The sequence below is a fragment of the Lonchura striata genome, chromosome 1 (assembly GCF_050655825.1).
Source record: "Lonchura striata isolate lonStrDom1 chromosome 1, ASM5065582v1, whole genome shotgun sequence".
Taxonomy (NCBI): domain Eukaryota; kingdom Metazoa; phylum Chordata; class Aves; order Passeriformes; family Estrildidae; genus Lonchura; species Lonchura striata.
This window is the reverse complement of record NC_140703.1, coordinates 98698296-98714758: the sequence shown is the minus strand read 5'-3', so window position 1 is coordinate 98714758 and position 16463 is coordinate 98698296. Positions and strand designations below refer to the sequence as shown.

The following is a 16463-nucleotide window of genomic DNA, read 5'->3' as shown; positions in this document are numbered from 1 at the left end:
TACCTGGTCCTGAGACCCTTGAGCTGCTGAATGCTGCTCCTCGCAGGCTGCTGTCAAGAGTCTGGGGGTTTGAGTTACCATGGAGATCACCGCATCTGACAGATGAGGGGGCTGCAATGAGACAGAGGCACCCGTCAAACCAGTGTCCATCACCTCAGCAAAACACAAGCACTTGACCTCCTTTGCTTTTGCCCTTCAACAAGGTCTGAGCTCCCAGATTAGGAGCTTTAGTTAAACTGTAAGGAGAAAAAACCCAACATCCATCACCAAAAGAATTAGAAAGGTGAGGGCAATCCCCAGTGACACACAGTATTTGAGCACTTTGCAAAGCCATGCACTTTTTCAGGAGCTTGGAAAGATCCTAATATACCACGAGCTTGACTCAACAATTTTCAGTCTCTCTGGTCAAGTATACCAACAGCAAGCAATCCACCCAGAACCACTGCTGAGCACAGACTGAAATGGCAGTGTGCTGCCTCAGAACAGTGGGACACAAAAGTGCTCCAGCGAGAAACTGATTAAGCATCACCTCTGTGCAAGATATAAGTAGGCAAAAGAAGTCACCTTCTTGAATGTTTTTGGGGCAAGGCTGAAGGCAAGCATTTATGAAAATCAAACACAAAAGACAACCTGGCATTCATCTGCAATAATAAACCTATTTGAAGATTTTTCCAAGCCTGCCAACAAGCATGATGAGTAAACCTGATTTCTTACTGCCTTTGCCATTTGAGCACCACGTATATTGACTAGTTTCTTATTCTTCCATTTCAAGCCTTAAGTCTTAAAGGAATTTTGTCTATTTTTTTTTTAAAGCAAATTTGTCAATATTTGTCTATATAATTTAATAATGAAATGCTGCAAAGTGAAATGAGAAGTCACTGGACACTTTTAAAATTACTTTTCCACACAAATGTCTGACAGCTTTTAAAACTATTGTCCTGGTTTTGTCTGGGATAATTTTCTTCCTAGCAGCTGGTACAGTGCTGTATTTTGGATTCAGGATGACAGTAATGTTAGTAACACAGTGTTTTAGCTGTTGGTGAGCAGTGCTCACACTAAGTTAGGGGTTTTCAGTTTCCCATGCTCTGCCAGTGAGCAGGTGCACAAGAAACGGTGGCAGCATGGCTGGCACAGCTGTCATGGTCTGGCCAATCCAAGCCATGCAATGTCACACCCAGCATATGAACTGGGGGGAGCTGGCTGGGAGGGGCTGTCCACTGCTTGGGGCTGGGCAGAGCACCCATCAGCAGCTGGTGAGCAATTGTATTGTGCACCACTTGTCCTTTTTGGGCTTAATTTCTCTCTCTTGGTTTGTTATCTCCCTTTTAATCGTCATTATCTTTATTAATATTATAATTAGTATTATATTTTACTTATTAATTACTTATTTCTGTTATTGAACTAATCTTATCTCAACACATGGGTTTTACTCTCTTCCTCCCCATCCCACTGGGGTGAGTAGGGGGGTGGAGTGAGTGGCTGCCTCGTACTTAGCTACCAGCTAAAGTTAAAACACAACAACTATGCATTAAGTATAATTTGATTATATAATCAATTTCATAACATATTTAAACACATCATCAGGAAAAGCTTTCATAAATCCAGTTCTAATTCTCAGTCTGCAGTACAACCACACGTTCTCATTTACTTCATTGTGACATAAATACACCATCTAACCAAATACAACTACAGAGGTACATCTATCCTAAGCAGAGGTGAATGACTACACAAGGGACAACACTTGCCTACTGAAGCATCCCAAACTATTAGCAATACATCAGCTGGATATCCACAGTTTTTCTGAGTTAGTCTACTGAATGCATATAAATCTTCATCTATGTGGCTACATATCTATCACCTGTCTAATTCTCAGATGGCATTCTGACTTGACTGTTCTCATTCTCCATCTCACTTTTTTTTTTTTTTAACTATAGAATCATTGACTGGTTAGGGTTTGAAGAGACTTAAAAATTATCTCATTCCCATCCTCCTGCCATAGACAGGGACACCTCCTACTAGACCAGGTTGCTCAAAGCTCCATCCAACCTGGCCTTAAGCATTGCCAGGGTTGCAGCATCAACAACTTGTCTCCCATCTCATTTTTCCTATGAAGCAAGTTATGCTTATGCAAAATACAATATACTCAAGGATCATAACTGTGTGTAAATATAAAATCTGAAAATCCAAGCAACAATTAGAGGATTTCCCATGTCTTATGGGAAAATTGTTAAGATTATTATGATATTAAAATTTTCTCTATTCAGTACACCAACATTATGGTATGCAATAGTAACTAAGACATACTGAGGCTACTCTCATGTCAAATACCAGGGAAATAACTGGCTCATCTGGAATGAAGACTTCTGCAAGATTCATGGAGGTCAAAGGACACTGTAGAATACCAGATACTCATACTAATCATATGGCCCTACCCATAATGTTTTACTCAACAATGAGTTTCTTCAAACCTGATTTCATATAGAAATAAATACTAATATAAGCTTTAAAATAAACAGTAGGCAAAGACAAAAATGTTCTTTTAAACATTAATTGGTAATATTAGCATTACAACCTATAATTACTTACAGTAGGATAAGATCTTCACAATTTACAAGGAAATTGAAAAATAATCTATCACCAGAGATCACAGAAGACAGCTGCAAAAGTGATTAGAACAGTGTAGATATTTAATATGAAATAACTGGAGAGTTCCACTGGTGTAGTTTATTAAAAAAAAAAAAAAAAAAAAAGACAGATGACCTAATTACAGCATCTAAGTATTTTCATTGGGAGAATATACTAAGTACCAACTGGCTTGTTAATCTAGCAAAGAGTATGCAGAAAACAAATCAGCATCTGGAAGCTGACAAGAAATTCAAATGAGAAATAAAGCAAACACTTTCCATCACCTGTGACTAACCATTAGTGCAACTATCCAAAGGAGAATGCAGAGACTCTCCATTTGTTGTTGCTAAGCTTTAGTGGAACTTTCCCAGAAGATGAATTTTTGAGAAAACACAAGACATCCTGCAGTCATACAGAAGTTACTCTATTTCATATAGACAGGCCAAGTCTGCAATACAAAGAAAGGGAGATTTGGTGCTGTAGCCATCCTTTCCTGCTCATAAATTAAATATATTATGATGAAAACCAATTATCTGGTTTTGTAACTAAACTGGGTAGTGATGAGCATTGTGCATGCTGAGCTGCTGGTGCCAGCAAATATTTAGTGACATACATGTGTATACATACACACATATACAGTGAGAGGGAGAGAGCCATGTGGAGTCACACAACTATTGCCATCCTTCCAGAGACAGGCGGACTAAATTCTGCTGCAATACTCTGACTTCTAATTTAGGAAGCTTACTCTGTCCTCCATGAGCTGAAAGGACTCAGTCACAGGAGAGGGGCAGCAGGAGCTCTCTTCACAAGGGTCACTTGGGACATCAGGCAGATGACTGAAGGCAGGCAATACAAATGATGCTCTCTGAATCTGTGCATGGACCAATAAACACAGTGCCTCAGGTTATTAACTACTTGCCAGTCCTGTCCCTCTGGGCAGAGAAACCTTCTTAGTGGGGTATTTCAGTGGGTTAGCCAGGCAGTTCCCCACCTGAGCTAACACCTTCTTAGTGGGTATTTCAGTGGGTTAGCCAGGCAGTTCCCCACCTCAGCTAACATCTTCTTAGTGGGTATTTCAGTGGGTTAGCCAGGCAGTTCCCCACCTCAGCTAACATCCAGGAGCTGCCGTGGCCTCACAGCAGTTTGCTTACAGCCCTCTTCTTCCTGCAACAGCAGGCTCACTCTGGGCACACAAGTAACATGGGCTTCTGGCAAAGGGACAAAGGAAGAAGAAAAGGAAATAAAACCAAGATATAGCCTAAAGGTTACACTGGTGCGACAGTGAGCAAGCCTAAAAATGTTCTCCCTTTAGCAAAGGATAGGAAAGTAATTGGATGTCTTAATTTAGCTAGCATTGGTGCTGTTGCTAATCTGTGCCTTGGGCTGCTAAGTGTCATGAAATGTAACCATGTTTAAATATCAACCAGAAATAACAGTTGAAAAAATTCTTTCATTTTTTTACTAATTGTACATCTGGTACACAAGGTTTGACTTTGGATTTGCACTATGTTTGAAAACACATTAGTTCAACCTATGCAAACATTTTCATTGATCTCCTTATCTCTCAGCTCCTCCATTGGACACAATCTCTGTGAAGTAAAACCATGGAAAACCCTGGCACCACCTTCCATATGGGCAGCTGATGAATAAAGTAAGTCACCAACCCCCCTATGGCTGTCCCCAGTGCCAGCTTAACTTAAAGAGAAGCACTGAGGCCTTTCCTGCCCTGGCCAGGGCAGAGGAAAGCCTCGTGTCAGGGACAGACTGCCCAGAACATTTGCACTGAGAAGTCAATGAAAGGATGCTCCTTAAAGGAGGGCTGAATTTGGTGCTGCCCTTATTGGGCCACAGACCTGCCAGTGCATTTATCCCCTGCTTCACATGTAGATTTCCTTTTGCAGGCACCTGAGGGACTTTAGGAAACTGAAATTGGGGGCCAAATTTATAGGAGGCACTTGAAATTACTGGCTGGGCAGGTGGCTGGGGTAAGGGCACATAAACAGTACAGCAACTTTAAACTTGGAATAACCAGTCACATCATTTTGGAAGATGTTCTAGTAAATTCAACTCAATTCCTCTAAATACATTTGGCTGCTTAATATTTTTCCAATCTGATTTCTGTTTAAGCACTATTCTGTGTAGTTTCAGAGAAATTATTCCATTTATTTTTACTAAACAATACAGATGAGGAGAAACCAAACTAGTGCCATTACTATAATGTTTCAGCATATTTCCCTTAACTTTTTCATAATGAAAAAACATTAACTGGGCAACTAATTTATTATCCCACTCCCTTCTGGCCTTTAAGGGCACAGGAAAGTTAAAATGCTAAATAGGCAATCTTCAAAAGACATTGAATTACAAAAGCAGAGATTGCATTATATCTCTGGGAAAGAAATACAGGATACCTAGTGCACAATATTTTGCATTCCTTTAAATTGATAAACAGCTTCAATATTTTCAAATTACCCCTAGTGGACTATATGACACTATACTACACTATATGACACCATACTATACACTATACTATACTATATGGAAGTATACCATTACTATATGGAAGATTCTAACAGGATATCAATAATTATGCAACCCTTCTGCAAAAAATAACCTAAAATGCACTTTCTAAAGCAATTCCTAAAAAGTGTACAAATCAGTGCACAGAAATTTTCAACATTTGCCAAACTCCTGGTGATGTGCTGGGGTTTTAGTTTCTTTATGGATTAACATAATGTATAAATATAATCATAGCAGAATAATCACAGCTGTGGCTCCCTCGGGGCATGACCAGCAATTATTGTGTACACGGATCGTGGATAACAATGCAGACACCCAGAGCAGAAACCAGGACCATCATTTACAGCACAACACAACGTGCTGGGTTTCTTGATCGTGTTTCCAACGAGTACCTATGCACTGGAACTGCAATCTCTGTTCAGAAAATCCCACACAATCTCTGAATATTAATGAATTTGCCCTAAGGTCTTATAGAGTAAATAAACACCAGTTTATGTCTTGCTATGACAAAAAATTCCCACTGTAGACACTTATGTATCTATTATTGCCTCACAGCTGCTTCCTCTAAAGGAAGCTATGAAAGATTTTTTTATTTTAAATATACCATACATGAAAGCCCAGATTTGAGGAACTAAAGTCATGAATCAGTTAAAAATCTGAACATCAATTTTGAAATAAATATCCATTACAGTGCAAAAAGCTTCCCCATGCTAATATCTAAACCAAAGCAACAAAATTACCCTCAGATATAACCCGCATCTTCCCACAAAAACTTAAAATGCTTAAGCCTTGAAAGCCTCTCCTCAGGTGCAACTCACAGCCTGGGCTGCCCCTTTGAAGCAAGTCTCTCAAGGGAAAACAAAACAGCAGGTGGAAACTCTTCTCATGTTTCATCTTAACTCACACTGTTGAAGTTAGTGGACATATAAAATTAAGAATTTCAGAAGCACTGTCTCGTTAACTTGGCTATATTATGCTACCCCTTTTACACAGGTCCCTCCCAAGACAAGTTAACTCTTAGCAGCCCAAGCAGTGACTGAATCCAACCAGTCTTGGAGGCAGACTGGAACTGACAGCATCAATTCTCAAAATCATTTACCACTGTCACCACTTTGCCTGCACAGACACTTCGACAGCTTCAGCTTTCTTCTGCTTCAGCTGTGTATTTGAGTGTAGAAGATATTTCCTCTACCATGTGCAATAGTTTCACTGGAGATATATGAGTTATCCATCATTATTTAATAGGCCAGAACTTTCAGTGATAACAATGGATTTATGAAAAGCTTAGTTGTCATCAACCAAACCCAGTACTGAGACTGGAAATGCTTACTACAGTAAGAGGACTTTTTGCAGTATGCGGGGAGATTCATGGGTGCTGTGGCGAACAACACAGCAATTCTGATACTTCTTATCAGAAAGATATGTGAGTATCAAATAGCACAAGATTTATTTTACCAACCCTCAGGCAAACCAAATGTCAATTTTCTAATTAACAAGTCCAGATTTCAAAAAAACCAAACCCCCAAACTTCTCTTTTGACAGTAATCATGAGATTTCTGCTGAACTTTTTAAACATGAAACAAAACCCACAGTCTAGGACTGTTGTGGTGAAACATAAAGAAAGGAGTTTAATTATTAATTTTTTGATAGTGCAGATAGGTGGGAAAGAATTATCCCTTTCAGAAGCATTGAACTGTAATACTCTCATTTGGCTATTTAGCTCTACCTCATGCAAAAGCAGAGGAAAAAATGCAGCCTCCTCTACACTACCTTAGCAGTTACCATTACCAGATATAAAAGTGAGTGCAAGCTTATAAAAAAAACCACACAATTTTGGTTAATTCATGTAACTTTTGCCCTGAGTAGATCCATCACTCTAACCTAAGCAATTAACTTTCAAGTCTTTGGCCTGCAGTTGTACAAACACTGCACTGCTTTCAGCATGCACACCTTGGAGGTGCCCAACTGCAGAGCACTACAGTGAAAGGATTTGCTGTTTCCTACGTCTGAATGACCCAAAGCCCATCAGTAATGTGAATTGCAGCCCATGGCAAAGACAGAGACAGTACAATTCTCTTAAACAAGGTTTAATATGTGTAGCCAATATAATCGGTTTTGTTTTGGGTTAGCTGTAGTTTCCAAGAGATTTTGAAGGTGGGATACCATGGGCACCATGGTAATACAATCTTGATGTTGCAGAGGCATCAATAAATACTGCAGGGTCAGGCTTTAGGAGAAATTACTACAATCAACTTTGGAGGAGCAGAGATGGCAGGCGCTTTGGACATGTGGCATGGCATTAGAGGAGCAGCTTGTCCCTAAAAGACCTTTTGAAACTTCACCTTGAATGGAACCTCAGCTACAAATCACTGTAACAAGATGTATATATGTGTGATAATTAAGATATTTAAGTCACATTTTCCCCCTTACATTATAACAATTGTATGAAATGCTCTAGGCTAGAAGTTGCTGAATCAGGAAATGGATCAGAAGCAAACTAAAATGCCTTTCTAGTTATTGATTCCTGCTCTCTGTTTCATGACAGTTTCCTAGAATCCATCCAACACAACCACGAAAGGGTAATGAGTTTCTGAACCCACACTCTAATAGTGCACACTGCATCAAAGCTTTCAGTAATTGCCTGGATGCTGCTTCCCAGCAGTACTAAACAACTTAAATATAATTAGCTGGAAGCCCTATGGGCTTCATTTCCCCACTGGAACACCTCTTACACTAATCCATTTATCAGGCTGACAGATGACTGAATCACTGGTGCTATGGACCCATTCTACTAATAATATTTCTCAAGCCCACATTCTGGTTTGTGCTTTATTTGGTACATTTTTGCAAAGGAAAAGCCAGTGTTAAGAGTGGGGAGAGAAGCAGACACATAACACACTCATCTCTTCCCAGCACTGACCAATGTTATTTTTTTGATTAGCCCAGTATGTATGAAATGCTGGAGCTATCAGGCAGAAAATTAAAATTAAATGTATGCATAATGGAACTGTATGATGCCAAAAATAACAGGGAAGCACAAAAACATAGAAAAGACTTTTGGAAGTTTTCCAGCCATTCTGAAGTTTCAAGAGAAGTTTGCGTAAGAGGACAATTTTCAGCATATACCCCTAAGGATGGACTGACTACAGCTGTCAACCTAAAATTTCTTCATACTACTTACTTCTTGTACAACTTTCTGAACAATAGGTGACAAAAGACATTTTAAAGCTGCCTAGAGTTACACTGAATAGGCGTGAACTGAACATCATACTGCCATTAATCTATACACTTTGCAAGCTGTACAAAAGTACACAAAATTACAAAAAACATTTATATAATTTCTTGGGCAGAATTTTCTAATGTTTAATGAAACCCATTTTATCCCCATAACATTTATTTCCAGACAGATTTCAGTAAGTTGACCTCTGCAGAGGCTGAAATTATGGGGAGGCAAGGTCTTCCAAACTGTGCCACACTGTGGAAATGAAGTAATTGTAAAAATGCTAAATTCTCATCAAATTATTTTAAATTATTAAAAATTTACTCTAGGATGTTATATGCTTGTGCTTAATTTCTAAGAAGTTGTGGGATGGGAAACAAAAAATGATAAAGCTGGTAATGACCAGTAAGAAAGAGGGTTTTAAAAGGTGCCCTTCTAGGATTCATTACATTGTGGTCAATAATTCACATTCTGGCTTGGAATCACAGGATCCAGCTAGAGTAGTAGCATTCTTTCATTGTTTATTTCCTCTGGATGTTCTCATCATGGACACAGAAAATACTGATGATGAAAAACAATAAAACAAGAAACTTGCACTTCTTGTACTCTACATGAGCCTAAACAATATGCTTGTAGTAAAGCCAACAGCCAACATACATTCTCTTAAAAGTAGTACCACAAGTCACAGTTAACTCGTGGACATCAGTCTGAATTTAAAGAGTGAATAGAAAAGCTACACTTGAACTTTTAACAATGAAATAAATAAGTAACATATATTCAGTGATGTAAAATGACTTAGCTGGTGAATCAAGCAGCAGCAGCAGGATGAGGTACAGCCAGCAGTTCTTGGGAGCAGCACCAACCGCCTCAGAACAAGGCCAAAAAGAACAGCAGCTACTTGGACACAACTTGATTTTCAAAAATGCAATCACAGATCTTTACACCACCCGGTAAAGTACTAAGCAGGTTATTAAATACTGAACTGTTTGAGATTTCTTCATGTGAACCCCAGAGCAGAAATCTGTTTCACATGAACTCTCCACCCACTCCCTCCCTCTGGCCTGAAACTGGAAAACTCATCCCAGAGACGCTGACACTTGCACATTAGCCAGTCAGCTTGCCTGTCACTCAAAGACAGCCTCTTCCTCCCCAGCCTCATCTTCTCTGTTCAGTGTATTTTCTACTCCCACAAAGGGCAGACGGTATCCTGAGCAAGGGTTGCCCCAAACCATACGAACCTCAACACTTGTCAGTCATACATTCACATGAAATGCAGAATTTCACACTCCTCTTAACACATACTCCTTTGAAATGCAGTGGTACTGAGCAGAGCAAACATCAGATCTAATCAAAAGAACATTCCGCAATATAAAACGTAAAAACAAAAAAATCTTTTCCCGTTTTTAGTCGTCTTTAATAAAACACATCATGGTCCTGAATTTCCTAACTAGGAAACTGTCTTTGCCAGGCAAAGAACAAAACATTGCCTTCACTTGTGTGCTTTATGAAGAAACTTGCTATACTGCCAGTGAAGCTGAATTTCCTGGGTAGTAACTGCAACAACTTTTATATTCTTGAGGTAAATAGTATCTCTTTAAAGCACTGTCAAAATTATTATATATACAGCTTGTTTCCTGTAAATCAGGGGCAAATGTACAGCAGCTTTATATTTATATAGTTGCACTGAATTCTCAAGGTCTTTTAATAGATGCATCGACAAAGAGTTTGAGGAAAAGCGGAATCATCTAAGAATGAAACAGCTGGAGTCACAGTCCACTAACATCCATACTTTGTATGGCAGGAAGTGAACACTTGGAAGGACATGCCATGTTAAGCAGTCAAACACAAGAATGTAGAGCATTTTAGGGGTGCAAATAAACCCCTGTTCTAAAAAGCATGGCAGAACTGACCTAACATATTGATTTACAAAAAGAGCACCCTTTTATAATACACATTTGAAAAAATGATTTTTATATTCAGTAATTATTGTCTTCAGCATTAGAAAGATAATGAATTTTATTGCAAGACAATTTCTGTGTAGTCTCTATTTTTGGACTCCTGACTAGATCAAACCTAGAATAGCCATAATTAACCTGAAAGCTGGCCCAGCTTTGGCCTGGGTGTTGGACCTTCTAAAGTTGTGAATTACCATAGGATCCTACAATAAGAACCTCTCCATACTAAAATTACATATGCTTGTTGTGCTATTTACATAGAAAATAGGGAGTTTGATAAAAAACCCCAGAGCACCAACTTGCATATTGAATTCAGACAGTTCCAAGGTCTTAGATACCAAATGCGAGGCATTCCTTCTGATCATATAAAGCTTATGCTGCTTAAAGAACTACAATAAAGCTAAGACTGGTGATTAAAGATACAGAATGCTTTTGTTACACTGCAGATTCTCTTTCAACATTACCTTCCCTTTTACCTAAATCATTGTAGAGATATAGGAGTAAAAACTATTTGTATTAAATTAAATTAGAGTTTAGAGGCATGTATGTGAATTTTAATCTACTACCAATTAAAATGCAGGACAGATTAATAGGTTATACTGTCTGGATGTGAAAAATGCAGCTGAGAATACTGGCTAGAGAAATACACTAAATAAAAACAAAGAACACAAACATGAAATCATTTCCAGTAAACATGGCTGTGAAAAAACTGAGGATTTCAAAAGACGTGGATGAAGTAACAGGTCAATGAACATCACACAGACTCGGTGGTAAAGAGCACTGGTCTGAGGAACCCAGTCCTTGGACATGGTCAGTAACACAGGTAATTTCCATACAATGAAACTTTTTAATAAAATATTTTAAGAGTCAGCAGCAGAAGTGAAATTTCAGGGGAAAAAACCCTTCAAAATTACCACCTGCATGTTATATGAAATAACTTTGATAAATTTTGGTCCTGTTGATTTGTTACTCTGATTAATCTGATGGTTGATAGTGGCTGTCTCATCACTGTATGCCATACAGGAGTAAATGGGTATCCACATCTCTACACTGAGACAAAATTCACCTCTTTTGATAGCATATGACAAGTTTGACCAATATACATGTTAGAAAAGTTTGTTTATGTAAAAAGATTAAGATAAATTCCTTTAATGAATTCAATAAAGGATTATTTCTCAATATACCTATGTTCTGTGCTTTATGCAATTCTGACACCATAAATGGTATGATCTATTCATGTTTGGTGTCTTTGATTTCAATTTTCCATCTGCTTCAAGAGGTATTTATCTAATGAAGGGACACACAGAAAACACACTCTGCAATATTTCAGTATTAGCAAATGGTTACCCAAGCCATTCAGTCAATACATTGTTCTACTTCATGGTATGCTCACAAATAGTAAGATTACTAAAGTATTTTGCAAAGCCATGATGAAAAAAATCTGCATCAAGTTCCAAAACTCTAATAAAATCAAATCACAGAAAAACCAAAATAAATGCAAAACCACACCAAATTCTGAAAATTCAACTAATTAGTTAAACTTGTTGAGGAGGGAAGACTTTCGAAATGCAGAAAACTGCAAAGTTAAGTTGCTTTCCTTCTCCCTGAAGCTTCCTTAGCCTTGCTACTCCAGCATTAGGGTCCAAAGGCATCGACCCTCTTGCTGCAAACATCCTTTCTTGAAAACTTGCAAAGACCTTACAAGGAACTCAGAAGTGGAAAGGGGAAAAAGCTTTTATTACCTCCATCATCGTGAAGTATCCCACAGTGTCTAATGCTTACCTGTGCATTACTGTTATTAAATAAATACATTTAGGTCCATTCAATGAATAGTAGGTCTGTTTTTTGAGATGCTAACTAATAAATAAGGAACACCTGAAAGTCATACAGATCAGGACAATAATTCAAATTGCAATGCAGACTATTCATATTTGTGCATATACATGCATGCCCTAATACAGTATTACACCCTCATTGAACTTTATGCAGACAGTATGGAATGTTACTTTTAGTCAGCATTAAAAGGTGATTTTTCCCAGGGTCTCAGAAGTACAACTGCCACTGACTTCAAAACAAAAGGGAAATAGCCTGCAGTTCTGGAAACCCATCAGTCTCTTTTCATCTTGGAAGCCAAACTCTCCTTCTGCAAATTGAGAAAACTATGAAAAACGAGAACAAGTACTTGCACAGGAAGATAGCTAGTTTTATTTGCTGTAATAAATGAAAAAGATCCTTTTTATATCAAGACAGAACATGCCAAGGATGTTCATGCCACTTAACTTTGATTCCAATTTATGTATATGGATGCTGATGCCTAAAGCTGGGTATGAATATTCAGTCTTCATTATAGTAAGTGGTTTTCTTGTATTACATTAGCAGGAAAAGAAGGACCTAATAGCAAAATACTCACTGAAGTAAAATAATTATTATAGCAATGATAGAAGCAAAAAAAGATCCTTACGAGATGTTTTGCATCTCAGTTTATAGATTTTGCTTACATTAAAGTGTTTTAGTGAAATGCAAAGGTGTTAAGTCATTTTTGCCCTGGCCTTTGAAATTATTTAGGAAAATTCTGTGGCATAAGCTTAGAGGCTTAGAAGCTTGGCCTAGAAATTTTGGGGGACAGGTATGAAGAAGTTAATTTTCATCAGAGTAAGTCCAGGTATATTCTCCATTCTATCCAGTGTAGTGTGCAATTTCAGTCTGTCACTGTGCTTCGTGTTGAGTGAAGCTTCACTGGTGTAGCATTATTCCCTGGTACCTCATATTCATTCTTCCTTTACATTCCTGCTGAACATGGCTGCCCCTCAGTGCTTCTGGAATAACTGCTTATGTCCAAAATATTCTTATTAAAGAGTTCAAAGAGTTAGTGTTAAAAGTGTTCAAACTAAGCTAGATTAGAGTGAACGAATCAGGTTAGAGAGTGACTACATGATCAAACAAATCTTGTGGGAGCAACACTGAACAGTTTTGAACAGTGGGGGATGGGAGCCTATTCAGCCAATTCAGTTGCTGCCAGAATGAAATGTGGCAGACAGAAATGCTTTAATGCTTAGCTTTTCTTCCTTTCTCTGCTTTTCCCAATATCTAGGATCCTGAAATTTTTACTCCTGATTCAGTCTACCAAGTTTCCCCAAAACAATTTTTCTCCAGCAGAACCTGTGTCCAGACTTGTAAGGCACATCCACGTGGTAGGTAAAAAACCCACCCAAACTAAATGTGCCCCACCACCTTCCCCCCAACACCGCCTCAGTAAACCAGCAATGAGTTGAAACACAGTCATCCTGGTGTCCTCAATTCACCTTGTTACTGCACCTCCAGTTGCTGCAGCACAGATGGGATGCAACATCTCCCACTGTTTGGGGACTGCCCCTAAAGGTGAGCCATATGTTTTGCAATACCTAGAAACAGCAGGATAAGATAAGGAAATCTCTACAGCCTTAAGGCAGAGTTGCTTTGATTTCACTGCTTTGTGCCCTGCCTCCTACCCACCCCCTCCTTTTTGCCTTTTTTTTTTTTTTTTTTTTAAAGAGCTTTTGTAATTTAATTTATCTCGGTTAAGCCTACAGAAAAAAAATAATCCAAACAAATACTGTGTGTGCATGTATGTGTGTAATGCCTCAGAAATCTCCTGTGTTATCTGTCTGTGTAAAATTTTACCTTCCACTAGACAAATATATTTTTAAACTGTGTGAAATCAAAACAACATTCTCAGCGTTCAAGACATTCTGTCATCACTGCCCATTTGTTGCCCTCTAGGTTTCTCTCAGCTGGCAAATTTCCCATTTAAGGAATTATCAGATTCAACCGCTTAGACAAGGCTGCAAAATAGAATGAAAAGCTGGCTTGTACTAGAGAACTCATATTTTTCTTTCAGGGCAGAAAACCCAGTGCATGAGAGCTGAACATTAACAGCAAATGGAATCAATCTCTCAGACTTCAAAGTTCTACCCCCCTGTACACTGTGAAATTTAGTTTTGAGTAAGATGCTACAATATTTATTTTACTTTTATAATTTACTTCTTTAAATATATTTAGTACCACTTATTATGTTAACCTGTTTTGAAGCCTTATATACTATACTCATTATATGATGTTTATTTTTAAACTGTAGTTCTAGTAAGCATCTCGTGCATTCTGCTGTTTCTGTGCAATTTGTCACGAAGAATTACCAATTGCTTTGCTACCATTTTCCCTACTGCATATTTTTTGCAGGGTGAAAATGTGAAAAAAAAAAAGAAAAAAGGGAGAAGTAGAAAAATCAATAAATTGACAGTTTTCCACAGCAAGATGGCTCAGGATTTACTTGAGTGATGGAGTAGCCTTGATGACAAAGGCTGTGCTGCAAAACCATGCTTGTGTTTCGGGGCCCGCTGGCTGCAGCACCAGGATTTCTGAAGGACATGCCATGGTTCCTAGTGCTGTAACCTTCTAAAGCTCCACACAACCCTTCGGTACTGACATGTGAAATGCTGCTCTTTGCCCCCTAGGCAGAAAGAAAACTGTGGTATGATCTGGAGAAATGTCTCAACACCAACCTTGCTCACTGAGCAGGTTGGTTTTGTTTCCTTAACACGGAGAAGTGAATTCACCAAAACTCCATCAAATTCTGGAATGGGTTTCATGTGCTGAGTGTGTACACAGGTGTAGGTGCACAAAGTTAAGCAGAAGATGAACATTAGAAGAGACATCCTAAGTGATTCTAAACTAATTAACATACCAGCAAACTCATTACTGAGCCAAACCTGCTTTATGGAGACTACTGCCATCCGGTATTGACACTAAACCACCATCTTATGATGTTCGCCCAAGTAAAAGTATTTTGAGGTGTTACATTATTTTAGCACAGTGATTAATCAATTTCTTTTTAGAGCATCCTCTGAGAGCTCAGAAATTCATGATTCACACTATTAGTATTCTGTACAGATTTCTGTATTCTTTGAGTGATATGATTAAATTTATCTGTGGTTGCTAATGGCCACAGTATGAGATATGAAAGCCACCATTCCACAAACACCCAATGGGCATCCTTAAAACATGCTGTGAATCCCAAAGAGGACTGGAAGTGACAAATCCTTTCTCTTTATTCTCACAGGCTATACACTGTTTGTGCAAAAGGCAGACAGGATTGACTTGTGATGTAATACTGCAAATGGAACAAATAAAATACTCCATTATATTTGTCACATTTTAAGGCTGGAAATTAGTCCATAAACTCAGCTGGGTTCAGATCCTACTGACTCACATTTTACAAGATAAAAACTCATCCAAGCTTTCATGCTATGATATAAAGAATACCCAAAAGCATGATGAACTTGGAAAAATGTTCCAGTTCACCACTAAATTGAAAAGTTTTTATACTAGGCTTGAACAATCTTGATATTGCCTTATTTATTTAGATCACATGTTCTAGTAGTTCAGGCTTGGTCATCAAAAAACAGTGAGAACTACCCTTTGCTATTCTGGGCATAAAGTATTAAAAATTTATCAAAGAAATCAAAGTGACTGTCTAATAAGAGTGAATCCATCATCCATAGAAATTGCCAGACATACACACCTATAAATACATTTTGGGTTTACTGAACATCGCAAGATACAATAGCACATAGTCTGATTAAAAGCCAGTAGATAAATACTGAGCCATTCAAAATTACAATTCTTTCTAAAACCTGACATCATGCACCAAATAATTGTGAGATAAACTGTAACATAACAAAAACTGATACAAAGAGCAACATATCCTGGTATCTATCATCAAATAATTATAATACTATTATAAATACTATTAAAATACTATTATAATACTATTATAAGGTTCTAGAAATGTACACCATGGTTGATATCTTAGTAATTTTCTGTTGTGTGCACTGCAATGTATACTCTGCATTGCAATGAATACTCTGGAAGAACAAAGTTCTTCATTACCCACAAGTTAAATTATCTGTTTTTTGTCCTTTATTGTTTCTAGGAGCTGCTGAGATATTCAGAACTATGTAACTCTTTGCTCCAAAGGAGACATTGGTGTGACTTTTCAGAAACGCCACATTAAAAATAAGCCATCATAAAAATAGCACTGTATTGACTCTGTGACCCCAAAAATGTACTCTAGACTGTCACTACCATTAAAGGCAACAAATCTCTTCTAA

At 38.1% G+C, this 16463-nt stretch overlaps 1 protein-coding gene and 1 long non-coding RNA gene across 10 annotated transcripts in view; one reads left to right on the top strand and one right to left on the bottom strand.

Moving 5' to 3' along the window:
* Positions 1-16463, bottom strand: part of TBL1X (transducin beta like 1 X-linked) — a 196045-nt gene that overhangs the window by 87031 nt on the left and 92551 nt on the right. For all 8 annotated transcript variants that reach the window (XM_085584307.1, XM_085584294.1, XM_021527743.3 and 5 more), the window contains one exon: positions 4-111. Coding sequence is in view for 1 of the 8 variants with exons in the window: in XM_085584280.1 (XP_085440406.1) it covers positions 4-111 (108 nt within the window). In the remaining 7 variants the exon portion in view is untranslated. The remainder of the gene's footprint in view (positions 1-3; positions 112-16463) is intronic.
* LOC146768786 (uncharacterized) overlaps positions 1-16463 on the top strand; it is a 21775-nt gene extending 5312 nt beyond the window's left edge. The window contains exons 2-6 of one of the 2 annotated variants that reach the window (XR_014956539.1): positions 4194-4276; positions 13409-13508; positions 13639-13695; positions 14195-14298; positions 16286-16463. This is a non-coding gene — a long non-coding RNA (uncharacterized LOC146768786). Of the gene's footprint in view, positions 1-4193; positions 4277-13408; positions 13696-14194; positions 14299-16285 lie in introns of both variants that reach the window. The other variant, XR_014956536.1, reaches the window with a different exon arrangement.